The sequence below is a fragment of the Oncorhynchus masou genome, chromosome 24 (genome assembly GCF_036934945.1).
Source record: "Oncorhynchus masou masou isolate Uvic2021 chromosome 24, UVic_Omas_1.1, whole genome shotgun sequence".
Classification (NCBI taxonomy): Eukaryota; Metazoa; Chordata; class Actinopteri; order Salmoniformes; family Salmonidae; genus Oncorhynchus; species Oncorhynchus masou.
In genome coordinates, this window is record NC_088235.1 from 55,922,883 (window position 1) to 55,937,478 (window position 14,596).

Sequence of the window (14,596 nt, forward strand, 5' to 3'; positions counted from 1 at the left end):
ACAGCATCAGGACCACAGCTCCAGCCCATCCCTAGGATGAACACAGATTGGTGTAGTTGTGGTAACTGTGCGCCAATGCAGACTCATGAAGAATGCGTATGCTGCAGAGAATTTGATTAAATTACCAACTTATTGATGATGAAGAGCAGCTAGTTTCCTTTCATGACAAATGGGATTTTGCTGCTCACATCAACTCTGGTGTTCTGGAATTTTTTTCCATGTCCCAAAAAGAGACACAACCCAGTTCCAGTTGGGTCAAATGGACAGTTATCCAACGTGTAAGTAGCTGAACTTTACTTTATTGAATAATCACTTATTAGAAACCTCTATGAGCTGGACCGTTGTGAGTTTATGTTTTTACATTAGCCAAACACACATTATCACAATGTTTCGGCATCTTTTATTTGAGTAGGATATAGGAAACACAGGCCTACACATTGAACTTGAAATAACAGCTAAATCTAAGAACGGCAAAGAAGAACCTGTTTTCATATTGTAAAAAAAGTTTTATGTTGTAAGTGCATGGCTGCTGCTCCAGATTCTCAAATCCACTTTGCCCTTCGATCTATAATTGTAATTCGATACAGTTCAGACTGGTCTCATACAACATCGTTTTTGAGTGGGTCTTCTGCGATGAGACACTGGCTCCAGAAGTCCGGATTCCTCTCCCATGCTGTGTGGTACATGCCATCAGAGTTAAATATCCTTGTGAATTGTCAAAGTTACAGGTATGTACTGCTCTCAGCCTGTGATGTGTGTTGTGTCAGGTTAGGTACTGTGAACGGCATAAATAAAGAATATCCATGCAAATGGACCAATAAAGCAAATATTGTTGTTTGTATAATATATTTGTCACCAGAAATGTAATACCAAACATTCAAGCATGGTTTTTTCCCGCTCAACTCCCCTAGCATAACTTTATATTTTGCTAGACATAATTTATTCAAAAGTGTGATGTACGTGTGTGATACATATTAAAATAAAAATACGTAAAGTCAATTGGGTTTATCCACTCATTCAAGTTCTTCAAATACTTGTGCCAGTTGTTCGGAAAGTATTCAGACCCCTTCCCTTTTTCCACATTTTGTTACATTAGTCTTACTCTAAAATTGATTAAATATTTTTTTTCCTCGTAAATGTACACACAATACCCAATAATGACAAAGCGAAAACATGTTTAGACATTTTTGCTAATTAAGAAAAAGAAGAGAAAAAAAAGGAATTATTCTGACCCTTTGCTATGAGACTCAGAATTGAGCTCAAGTGCACCCTGTATCCATTGATCATCCTTGAGATGTTTTTCAACCTGATTGGAGTCCACCTGTGACAAATGCAATTGCTTGGACATAATTTTGAAAGGCACACACCTGTCTATATAAAGGTCCCACAGTTGACAGTGCAGGTCAGAGCAAAAGCCAAGCCGTGAGGTCAAAGGAATTGTCCGTAGAGCTCAGACTAGATTGTGTTGAGGCACAGATCTGGGGAAGGGTACCGAAAAATGTCTGCAGCATTGAAGGTCCCCAAGAACACAGTGGCCTCCATCATTCTTAAACAGAAGAAGTTTGGAACAAACAAGACTCTTCCTAGAGCTGGCCACCTGGCCAAACTGAGCAATCGGGGGAGAAGTGCCTTGGTCAGGGAGGTGACCAAGAACCCGATGGTCACTCTGACAGAGCTCCAGAATTCCTCTGTGGAGAAGGTAGAACCTTTCCAGAAGGACAACCATCTCTGCTGCACTCCATCAATGATGTTTTTATAGTAGAGTGACCAGACGGAACTCTTTGGCCTGAATGCCATGTCACATCTGGAGGAAACTTGGCACCCTCCCTACGGTGAAGCATGATGGTGGCAGCATGTTTTTCTGCAGCAGGGACTGGGAGACCAGTCAGGATCGAGGGAAAAATGAACAGAGCAAAGTAGAGAAAGATCCTTGATGAAAACCTGCTCCAGAGTGCTCAGGATCTCAGACTGGGGTGAAGGTTCACCTTCAAAACACTGCACACAGCCAAGACAATGCAGGAGTGGCTTCGGGACAGGTCTCTGAATGTCCTTGAGTGGCCCAACCAGAGCCCGGACTTGAACCCGATCGAACATCTCTGGAGAGAACTGAAAAAAGCTGTGCAGTGACGCTCACCATCTTATCCGACAGTGCTTGAGAAGATCTGCAGAGAAAAATGGGAGAAACTCCCCAAATACAGGTGTGCAAAAATTGTAGCGTCATCCCGAAGAAGACTCAAGGCTGTAATTTCTGCCAAAGGTGCTTCAACAAAGTACTGAGTAAAGTGTCTGAATACTTATGTTAATGTGATATTTCCAGGTATTCCACACAAGGCTATACAATTGCCTGACATTTTGTCATGCAAATAAGCTATGGCTAGCCAACATCAGACATTGGGAAAATGTGTGAAAATATCCAGTAGGCTAGCATCCCGGAGTCGCCTCTTCACTGTCTCTCTAATGTACTTGTCCTCTTGCTCAGTTGTGCACCAGGGCCTCCCACTCCTCTTTCTATTGTGGTTCGAGCCAGTTTGCGCAGTTCTGTGAAGGGAGTAGTACACAGCATGGGACGAGATCTTCAGTTTCTTGGTAATTTCTCACATGGAATAGCCTTAATTTCTCAGAACAAGAATAGACTGATGAGTTTTAGAAGAAAGTTAACACAACGTGCCATTGGAAGACAGGAGTGATGGTTGCTGAAAATGGGCCTCTGCATGCCTATGTAGATATACCATAAAATAAACCTGCCATTTCCAGCTACAATAGTCATTTACAACATTAACAATGTCCACACTGTATTTCTGATCAATTTTATGGTATTTTAATGGACAAAAACAAGGACATTTTCTAAGTGACCCGAAACTTTTGAACGGTACTGTATATGTCACAGAGTTGTTGCCCATCTCCGCTGTTGTTTCAGTCGGCCACATAAAATAATTATCTAAAATAATCTCAATCATTTTAGGTGGAAAAGTACACATTTCCTGTCTCAAAAGCAATGGTACTTTTGCTAAAAACAGCTCATTCGGCCATACGCTTTCATTAAAACAAAGAATTTTCTCAATGGCTTGTTGACTGACAACATAGCAGAGTTAGCAGTGCACAAAGATACGTCACGAGACTCATTCCAGTTCTAGACTGCAGGGAGAGAGAGGGAGAAGGCAAACTCAACCAAACTAATTTCAAGGTATGGAATAATTTGGGAAATGTGTGATTTTGGGTCTTCTCCTTCAATAAACTGATTGACTGCCATGACTGACCTGGATGCCATTGTGGATGAAGCCCCTGCGGTAGCGGGCTGGTCTGAGGTGAGGATACTCCTCTGTGCTGGTCACCTTGATGCCCCACACTGACTTCCAGGCCTCATACAGCTGGCTGTGGACAGGGTAGACTCCCGAGTGATGGGGGGCCACAGCATATCCCATGTCTGTAGGAATCCCATGCTCCTGGAGGGGAAGAGGGGGGTGGGGATAGATATGAGACAGAGAGAAAGATGGATGTCAGAAGTGTCTAGGGACAGGAGGGACACCCAGAACAAATTGCAATAACAAACGTGATGAAATTGCCATTTTAATGATCATGAATGAGTCAACGTCTGCTTCAAAACAAACACGCAGCAGAAAAAATTATGTGCAACTTCTCCACTGGAGGGCAACATAGCCCTGCTTGATCTACAAATCACTACACTGTAAAAAAGGCAACAGTCAGGAAGCTCAGCAGGAGCTTAAATTCTTTAGAGCAGGGATCTCCAACCATGTTCCTGGAGAGCTACCGTCCTGTAGGTTTTCATTCCAACCATAATCTAGCACACCTGATTCTAATAATTAGCTGGTTGATAAGATTAAATCAGGATATATACAGCTGGGGTTGGAGCAAAAACCTACAGGAGGGTAGCTCTCCTGGAACAAAGTTTGAGAGCCCAGCTTTATAGACTAACACAAATACATCAAACTGAATGTATAGTGTGGTACCGTGGCACTGTGCCCCTCGCTGGCAGAACACAGAGTGCTGGGAATGCTTAAAGCTAGAATCCTCAGTTGCTACATAATTTTTTACTTATAAATGAATGATACCCATTGATTTTTGAAGAATATAACTTATAAAAGCCTCATAAGCTTAGTTTAACTGCTGTACCCTTACAAAACCCAGAATATATACTTGTCTGACACAACATTAATGTATACAAACACTGTACAATTTGGTTTGACATTCGATATCGCAATGGGACTTAATCTCAAAACAACTATAAATTGTAGAAATTCCTACACAAATATTTAAAGCATTTAATGAAACAACTAAAAGATCTGCAACTATTGTCCCATTTACATTGTGTAATTTATTTACGGTCCCTAACTAGACCCACAGAGTATACAAAGTCAAACCAACTTTGCAACCGTAGCACACAGGCCAGGTGAAGCTAATTGGCGAAAGAAGTTGGCTAGCTAGCTCATTGATGCTCATTAAGCCGTGATGAAGGACCCACTACCCTCTCTCTCCCCCCTGACCACTCAGAGACACAGTCCATCACTGTCAGCCAGAAGGGCAGCTGTTTGGCAGCAGGGATTACTGAGAGGGGACGCTGCTGCTGGTTAGTATTCACCTCACACACACACCCGCTGACACCGTCTGCTCCCTGGGCCCAGGCCCCTGACTACCAATGCCACTTACTACATCAACACGCACAGCTGCCTTGGGGGCAACATGCTTCTCACTACATCAATAAGGCAGCCTTGGGGGCATCTTTTGCACCAATGTCTGCGAGCCATGTTACTGTACATTAAGAATGGGCCTTATTTGAATGGTAGATATATATATATATTCATTCATTGTGCATATGAAATGACAGGTAATTGCTCACAAGGAAAAATCCACAACGGCCAGCATCCAGAAATTCAATTACCACTCACCATTTGGATCAAGGAGGCCATAACTTCATGCCGAACTACGATGTGCTGAGGATGAGCATACTGTATATACGGCATCTAACCAGAGAGAGCTATAGTATGATTATGATGCTTGGTGTCCACGGACGCACACTCACCTGGGCAAACAGCATGTTGAGCCTCATTTGCTCAGCCAGCACGCTGACGTTGTGGAACAGGTGGGGCTGCATGTGACTCCACATGTGGGGGAACCACCAGAACTCCTTCCTGTGTCTTAGCAGCATGTCATCTCCCCGGTCCTCCTCGTCTGTGCCTGGAGGGGTTGGGAAGAGAAAGGGAGCAGAGAGGGAGGGAAGGAAATAATAGGTACAGAGTTTCAAACTCAGAATCTACAGTGACACTGTCTAGTACAGGGTATGTTTTGTTTTTTCACTTAGTGATGCCCTCACCTGTGTGATAGAACTTTCCAGAGAAGCCGAGGTTGAAGGTAAAATTGGGGACCAGCATTCGCAGCTTGTTTTGCGTTTTGAGCAAGGCCTGCAAACGAGGACATGACAGAGGAATAGGATTTATATTCACAATTGCAGTTATTAGCTTAAAAACAATCATGTTGCTGACAAACTTAAAGGCCCAGAGCAGTCAAAAACATGATTTTCCTGTGTTTCATATATATTTCCACACAATGTCGGAATAACACTTTGAAATTGTAAAAATTATAATATCTTAGGCTATTTCGGTGACCGTATTACCGCCACACCAGCGGTCACGAGTCATGAAGGCAGTCAAATTCCACATGACCATTTAGTCACGGTAATTAGGATTCTCCAAGCTCTGATGCGAAGGAGTGGTGCTAAAGCTTAAAAGGATGTGAACGATGCTGAATGAGTGTAGACAAAGAAGAGCTCTCCAGTAGGTGTACCAAAATATTCAAGGGCCATTTTCTCAAAAGTGAGGTTACAAATGTATCAACTTTCAAAGCAGAATTACTTTCCCATTGTTCCTCAACTGTAGTATACCATTTTCTCAGTCTTTACTTTTATCCAATGGAAAAAAACACAAATTCAAATGTTGCTACATAAGACCGAATCTAGCCGGTCGGTCACAGATTAAATCAAGAATAGTCTGATGGGTGACAATATTAGCCTATCCTTACAGTAGGGCAAAACAGTATTTAGTCAGCCACCAATTGTACAAGTTCTCCCACTTAAAAAAGATGACATAGGCCTGTAATTTTCATCATAGGTACACTTCAACTATGACAGACAAAATAAAATAAATCCAGAAAATCACATTGTAGGATTTTTAATGAATTTATTTGCAAATTATGGTGGAAAATAAGTATTTGGTCAATAACAAAAGTTTAACTCAATACTTTGTTATATACCCTTTGTTGTCAATGACAGAGGTCAAACGTTTTCTGTAAGTATTCACAAGGTTTTCACACACTGTTGTTGGTATTTTGGCAAAGTCTAACTGGCATTCATAAACAGCGGGCGAGTTTCAAGTTTGGAAAATATAATTATCACCATAAAAAAGCACCTTTATAATAAAAGCATTACATGCATAATCGCATTTGCAGTCACTTTTGATAATGGTGTTTTCCCACTAATGGAACATTCAAGGTTATAGCCTACTGCCGTGTGCACATTCCTGCGCTTATAATGTTAAGAAATTGAGGCATTATCAAGTGCTTGTCAGATTGTGAATGAGAGACTGATGAAGTGTGTACAGCCTGCGCAAAAACAAAGCAGAGCTCATGCCTTTCAAGCAACTTTTATCAAATCATCAATAGAGTCGCATCACGCAGCCTAACAATGTATTGAAAATCCAAACATATAGCCCAACATTTGTAGGAACAACTAAAGTTACATTAATAACTTTAAATTAAGCAGATAGGAGTACATATTTATTTGTTAACTGCTCAACACAGAATAGCCGCAAGTGCGCAGTCCCTCAAATCATTTGGAAAAAAGATTATTTCAATTCAGCTTTAATATAAAATAATGCCACATAATTATATGGAAATCTTGTCTGCTAAATGAACTACTGTAGCCCACAGCCATTTGGTATAACGAGATCAGGACATAACATATGGTGCATTCGGAAAGTATTCAAACCCCTTGACTTTTCCACAGTATTACGTTACAGCCTTATTCTAAAATGGATTAAATACAACATTTCCCTCATCAAGTTACATACAATACTCATAATGATGAAGGAAAGGTTTGTATAAATGTTTGTCAATTCATAAAAAAACAAAAAACAGAAATACCTTATTGACATAAGTATTCAGAACCTCTGCTGTGAGACTCGAAATTGAGCTCAGGTGCATCCTGTTTCCATTGACCATCCTTGAGATGTTTCTACAACTTGATTGAAGTCCACTTGTGGTAAATTCAATTGATTGGACATGATTTGGAAAGGCACACACCTATCTAGATAAGGCAAAAACCAAGCCATGAGGTCAAAGGAATAGTCCGTAGAGCTCCGAGACAGGATTGTGTCGAGGCACATATCTGGGAAGGGTACCAAAAAATGTCTGCAGCATTGAAGGTACCCAAGAACACAGTGGACTCCATCATTCTTAAATGGAAGAGGTTCAGAACCACCAAGACTCTTCCCGGAGCTGGCCACCCCGCCAAACTGAGCAATGGGGGGAGAAGGGCCTTTGTCAGGGAGGTGACCAAGAACCTGATGTTCACTCTGACAGAGCTCCAGTGTTCCTCTGTGGAGATGGGAGAACCTTCCAGAAGGACAACCATCTCTGCAGCATTCCACCAATTAGGCCTTTATAATAGAGTGACCAGACTGAAGCCACCCCTCAGTAAAAGGCACATGACAGCCCGCTTGGAGTTCGACAAAAGGTACCTAAAGGACTCTCAGATCATGAGAAACAAGATTCTCTGGTCTGATGAAACCGAGATTGAACTCTTTGGCCTGAATGCCAAGTGTCACGTCTGGATGAAACCTGGCACTATCCCTACGGTGAAGCATGGTGGTGGCAGCATCGTGCTATGTGGATGGTTTTCAGCAGCAGGGACTGGGAGACTAGTCAGGATCGAGAGAAAGATTAACGGAGCAAAATACAGAGAGATCATTGACGAAAAAGCTCCAGAGCTCTCAGGACCTCAGACTGGGGAGAAGGTTCACCTTCCATAAGGACAATGACCCTAAGCACACAGCCAAGACAATGCAGGAGTGACTTCGGGACAAGTCTCTGATTGTCCTTGAGTGGCCAACCCGAGTACGGACTTGAAGTCGATCGAATGTCTCTGGAGAGATCTGAAAATAGCATCTCTCCCCATCCAACCTGACAGAGTTTGAGAGGATCTGCAGAGAAGAATTGGAGAAACTTGCCAAATACAGGTGTGTCTAGCTTGTAGCGTCATACCCAAGAAGACTCGAGGCTGCTATCGCTGCCAAAGGTGCTTCAACAAAGTACTGAGTAAAGGGTCTGAATACTAATGTTAATGTGATATCATTTTTTTAATACATTTGACACATTCTAAAAATCTGTTTTTGCTTTGTCACAATATGTAGATTGATGAGGGGAAAAAACTACTGAATCAATTTCAGAATACGGCTGTAATGTAACAAAATGTGGAAAAGGTGAAGGGGTCTGAAAACTTTCCACTCAAGGACAACTAAGAGTATGCTATTCTGTTCTTCTGAAATAGACTACATTTTTTTCATATCATGTTAATTTAAATAATGGATTTATTGTGAAGGTGTAGGCTAAATTACATGGGATTTATTAAACTTTTGAAAATTTAGACGTTCCAAAGGATTGCATCAGTGGCTTGTAGGCTACGTGCGGAAGACAGGATAAGCAAAATATGCTTATATTAAACTTTTTGGGATAGGGGGCAGCATTTTCACTTTTGGATGAATAGCGTGCCCAGAGTGAACTATCTCCTACTCTGTCCCAGATGCTAATACATGCATATTATTATTAGTATTGGATAGAAAACACTCTGAAGTTTCTAAAACTGTTTGAATGATGTCTGTGAGTATAACAGAACTCATATGGCAGATGAAAACCTGAGAAAAATCCAACCAGGAAGTGGGACATCTGAGGTTTGTAGTTTTTCAAAGCTTGGCCTACCGAATACACATGGAGATATGGATAAAGTTGCACTTCCTACGGCTTCCACTAGATGTCAACCATCTTTTGAAACTTGAATGAGCATTCTACTATAAAGGAGAGGCTCATGAGACCTCTGTGTCAGTGGTCTGGCAGAGAGCCTTGGTCTCATGACGCACACTCCCGACAGAGTTACCTCTCGTTCCAGTGCTTTTCTGAAGACAAAGGAATTCTCCGGTTGGAACATTATTGATGTTTTATGTAAAAAACATCCTAAAGATTGATTCCATACATCATTTGACATGTTTCTAAAGGACTGTACAGGAACTTTTCAAGTTTTTATCTGGATGAAGTGCATGCTCCTCATGAAGATGGATTACTGGGCTGAACACGCTAACAACAAGTGGCTATTTGGACATAAATGATGGAACTTTATGGAACAAATCAGTCATTTATTGTCGAACTGGGATTCCTGGGAATGCCTTCTGATGAAGGTCAAAGGTAAGTGAATATTTATGGTGTTGTTTCTAACTTTGTTCATTCCAAAATGGCAGATATTCCTCTGGCTGTTTTGGGTTCTGAGCGCTGTTCTCATATTATGCTTTTTCCGTAAAGTTTTTTTGAAATCTGACACAGATGTTGCATTAAGGAGAAGTCGATCTTTAATTCTGTGAATAACACTTGTATCTTTTATCAATGTTTATTATGAGTATTTCTGCAAAATCACTGGATGTTTGGGAATCAAAACATTACTGCACGTAAGGCGCTAATGTAAACTGAGATTTCTGGATATAAATATGCACATTATCGAACAAAACATACATGTATTATGTAATATGATGTCCTATGAGTGTCATCTGATGAAGATCATCAAAGTTTAGTGATTAATTTTATCTATATTTCTGCTTTTTGTGACCCCTATCTTTGGCTGGAAAAATGGCTGTGTGTTTATTCGACTTGGCTATGACCTAACATAATCATATATTGTGCTTTAGCCGTAAAGCATTTTTGAAATCGGAAACGATGGGTAGATTTCATTTGCTGTATTGGACTTGTTAATGTGTGAAAGTTACATATTTCCCAAAAATATTTTTGAAATTCGCGCACTGCCTTTTCAGTGGAATTTTGTTGAGGGTTTTCTACACTGGAGAGTTATTTCAAATCAAATTTTATTTGACACATGCATCGAACTCAACAGTTGTAGAAATGACTGTGAAACGCTTACCTAAAAGCCCTTTAAGAAAATAGAGTTAAATAAACTAAAGTTTAAAAAAATTGTTACAATGAAATATTAATAACGAGCCTATATACTGGGGTACAGGTTAGTCGACTAGGCATAGATAATAAACAGCGAGCAGTGTAAAAACAAAGGGGGGGGAGTTGTTGTCCTGGCACCACACTGCCAGCTTATTGACCTCCTCCCTATAGGCTGTCTCATCATTGTCGGTGATCTGGCTGTTGTGTCATCAGCAAACTTAATGAAAGTTTTGGAGTCGTGCTTGGCCACATAGTCGTGGGTGAACAGAAAGTCCAGGATCCAGTTGCAGAGGGCGGTGTTTAGTCCCAGGGTCCTTAGCTTAGTGATGAGCTTTGAGGGCACTATGGTGTTGAACGCTGAGCTATAGTCAATGAACAGCATTCTAACATAGGTGTTCCTTTTGTTCAGGTGGGAAAGCGCAGTGTGGCGTGCGATTGGGATTGCGTCATTTGTGGATCTTCTTGGGGCGGTATGTGAATTGGACTGGGTCTAGGCTAGGGTTTCCGGGACGATGGTGTTGATGTGAGCCATGACCAGCCTTTCAAAGCACTTCATGAGTACCGACGTGAGTGCTACAATGTGGTAGTCATTTTGGCAGTTTACCTTCACTCTCTTGGGCACAGGGACTATAGTGGTCTGCTTGAAACATGTAGGTATTACAGACTCGGTCAGGGAGAGGTTGAAAATTTCAGTGAAAACACTTGCCAGTTGGTCCGCGCATGCGTCCTGGTAATATGTCTAAATGTTGACCTGTTTAAAGGTCTTGCTCACATCGGCTACAGAGAGTGTGATCACACAGTCGTCTGGAACAGCTGGTGCTCTCATGCATGCTTCAGTGTTGCTTGCCTCGAAGCGAGCATAAAAGGCATTTAGCCTGTCTGGTAGGCTCAAGTCACTGGGAAGCTCGCAGCTGGATTTCCCTTTGTAGTCCATAATAGTTTGCAAGCCCTGTCACATTCGACGAGCATGAGAGCCGGTGTAGTATTAATCAATCTTAGTCCTGTATTGACGCTTTGCCTGTTTGATGGTTCGTTTGAGGGCAGAGTGGGATTTCTTATAAGCGTCCAGATTAGTGTCCCGCTCCTTGAAAGCGGCAGCTCTAGCCTTAAGCTCATTGCGGATGTTGCCTGTAATCCATGGCTTCTGGTTGGGATATGTAAGTACGGTCACTGCTTGATAATCACCAGCTGACACAATTTTGTGACCGCCACAGCCCTAATAATACCCTTTTAGTGTAAGAGCTGTTTGAAAAGACTGCATGACATTGCAGCATGTTTTGGCGGGATGATGATTCTCCTGCCTGGTGAGAACAAAAATAGAGTTCTAAACCTCTTTGCCAATAACAGCTAGTTTTCAGTTTCCCCCTTCCCACTCAGACCACGCACAGACAGTCCTTGCAAAATGCTTGCTTGAGAAATCGGTCTTTGCTAAGAAGCTATTTTTGTTTGTTTTTGACTACTTTAATTGAAAACAATCACAGTAAGGTCCTTAATTGTTACCAGGAAATTATTTGATAGAGACAAAAAACAGCTGCATTGGGCCTTTAACAACTAGATTGGATACAACAACAAAATGCAGATGCATCATAAAAGTAATAAAATAAGTAATAAATAAATAAAAATATCTGCTGTACCCATAAAGGGTAAAAAAATGTGCACATGTTGGGGTATTGTAAAGATTTTAATGGGATTGCAAAGCAAACCTGCGGAGCCCTGGAGTCCTGTTCAACAAATTCCCCAAACCGTCACACTTTATCAGCTATATCAGATGACTACAGCAGCATCCTCACACAAATCACAGCATGGGGAAAGAGATTGCTGCTCTGCCTCCACATATCAACCCAGAGCTGCAGAGCTATGCACTTTACCTCCACTGTTCAAACCTCTGGGAGAGAGATAGCAGCTGTACCTGATAAGACCCAATCGCTGACTTATTTAAAGGGGTACTGATGTCCTTGAGCATGTGTGCATTCACTGTTTGTTTTCCTTGCAGATTAGGATGAGTGTGTGTGAGTGTTTATGGGGTCTGTGTGTGTGTGTGGAAATATGATCCATGTCTCAGTATTGGCTGCCTAGGAGCACCTGAGGTTTGCTGACAGAGATATGTCTCCCCACAGACATATCAATACATAATTCATGTCTGATGACAAGCGGCGATCAGAAACTGAACAGCAGCGTCTGATATCTTCTCCATCTCTTCCAGCACAACAACAACTGCTCCTCTTTTTCAAAAGTCCTTCAGTGTTTCTGAGGAGGACATGGGGGACAGAAAGGCGAAACTAAACAGGGGGATGAGGTAAGGGGCATTGTCCTGTGGGCACACAGACAGAACTTGGTGCCAGCCTGGAAAAGAAGAGTTTAGGTTGGGAGAGCTGGGGTAAACAGAAGGGCAGATGGACAGAATGAGGGTGGGGTATAAGGGTTGGTCAGGGGGCCCTTGTCAGTCAGTCTCCACTGCAACTGTTCCGAGGACGTCATTGAAAATAAGAATTTGTTCTTAACTGACTTGCCTAGTAAAATAAATAAAAATCTCCACCGTCTGTGTGCGCTTCTATTTCGTCTTCAGATCATTGACCTCAATATGCTTGAATTGTCTTGAGAAAAATCTGAAGACATTGTGAATTCCCCGGGCTGGCTAAAAACCTCACCCTGCAGTGATGATCTGACTTAAGCCTCTGGGCGTTGGCTGACCCTACCTTAGACTGTCAACAGGACTCCCACCTGGCATGCATAACAGGAGGAGGATGAAAGGGGACATGGCCAAGGACAAACATCAGCAGCTGCCATTTACCATATGGGCAGAGAAATATAAATGCTTATTTAAGATGCTAAGGTGAGAGAGTACCCATCCAACCGGAGTGAATATGGAAGCACTCCAAGTGCACTGTATGTAAATTCAACCATCTAAAGCAAATAGAGTATCGCTGACGTTACATCGAAGGAGTCAACCATATCAAATGCACCATGGAAAAGTGAACAGGGGTATGCATGTATGGGAAATCAGCTTTAGTGTTAAGGAGTCTGAGGCTGCACCCCCAGAGTGAGAATAGACGAGATTAGTGGTCCATTAAGGCATCAGCATGCTTCAGTTCGGCTGGTGGCTAGCCGAACAAGTGATAGGCAAATCGAACGAGTGTGCAGTCGCGCAATTCTTTAAATATTTTTTTAAAGGGGTGGATCAGCTTAATATTGCGAAAAGGATGTTGCTTCCAATGTAATTGTCTGCATCATTTCCAATCCCCCATATCTTTTTGGTAAATATATATATCCATACACGCATGCTTACATATACACACACAAATACATATACCTATATAGACATACATACTTTTTTTTAAAGAATACCTTTATTATTATTCCCCGCAGACCCTACCGCCGATCCTCCAATTGGAGTAAACTAATAAACACTTCTGCTTTTACCTTCAATTTATACATCTTATACAGACACAGTCTACTTTACAATAGTTCTCTCTTGTTTGTTCGCGCAATTTTAAATCCAACTAAGATGTTTGGTGCAGTATTTTTAAATGAAACAATTTGCCTTAAAACGAGTCACCACACGTTGAATGACAACAAAGACTTTACTGAAGAATTCCCATTGTTGACGAAGGGGCATAGACTTCGGGTACCGACTTCAGCTTGCCTCAATAATTTTTTTGGGACTAAGCAATCCCCCCCAAAAAGTCCAAAACAAACAAAAACGTCACAAAATATCGTCATAATATATGTTTCGGCTGGGAAGCATGCGGACACCTTTAGCCATGCCTTGTTAATGCCCTGCTACTCGCCTCACAACTGCTTGAGGTGATTAAAGCTGCTTTGTTGAACAGGAGGGCCAGGTGGTAGTGCAGGAAGGCAACACAGCAGTAATTAAACTATAGTCTGCATGGCAACAGCCACAACATTTTACACCATGTCAGGACAGGTGGAAGAAACCTGACCAAAATCTATGAGCTAGAGCTGTCCCGGTCAACTGTAAGTGCTGTTATTGTGAAGGGAAACGTCTAGGAGCAACAATGGCTCAGCTGAGAAGTGGTAGGCTACACAAGCTCACAGAACAGGACTGCCAAGTTCTGTAGCGGGTGAAATTTGTCTGTCCTCGGTTGCAATACTCACTATGAGTTCCAAACTGCCTCTGGAAGCAACGTCAGCACAATAACTGCTCGTTAGGAGCTTCATGAAATGGGTTTTCATGGCTGAGCAGCAGCACACAAGCCTAAAATCACCATGTGCAATGCCAAGCGTCGGCTGGAGTGGTGTAAAGCTCGCAGCCATTGGACACTGGCGCAGTGGAAACGCGTCTGACGGACGAATCTGAGTTCGGTGGATGCCAGGAAAAAACTACCTGTCCCAATGCATAGCGGCAACTGTAAAG

General features: G+C 42.0%; 1 protein-coding gene across 1 annotated transcript in view; it reads right to left on the reverse strand.

Moving 5' to 3' along the window:
- Positions 1 to 14,596, reverse strand: part of LOC135512343 (bifunctional heparan sulfate N-deacetylase/N-sulfotransferase 2-like) — a 30,965-nt gene that overhangs the window by 13,439 nt on the left and 2,930 nt on the right. The window contains exons 2-4 of the mRNA XM_064934280.1: positions 5,330 to 5,417; positions 5,039 to 5,193; positions 3,258 to 3,443 (exon numbers count right to left, since the gene is read on the reverse strand). Of these exons, the coding sequence (XP_064790352.1) occupies positions 3,258 to 3,443; positions 5,039 to 5,193; positions 5,330 to 5,417 (429 nt within the window). The remainder of the gene's footprint in view (positions 1 to 3,257; positions 3,444 to 5,038; positions 5,194 to 5,329; positions 5,418 to 14,596) is intronic.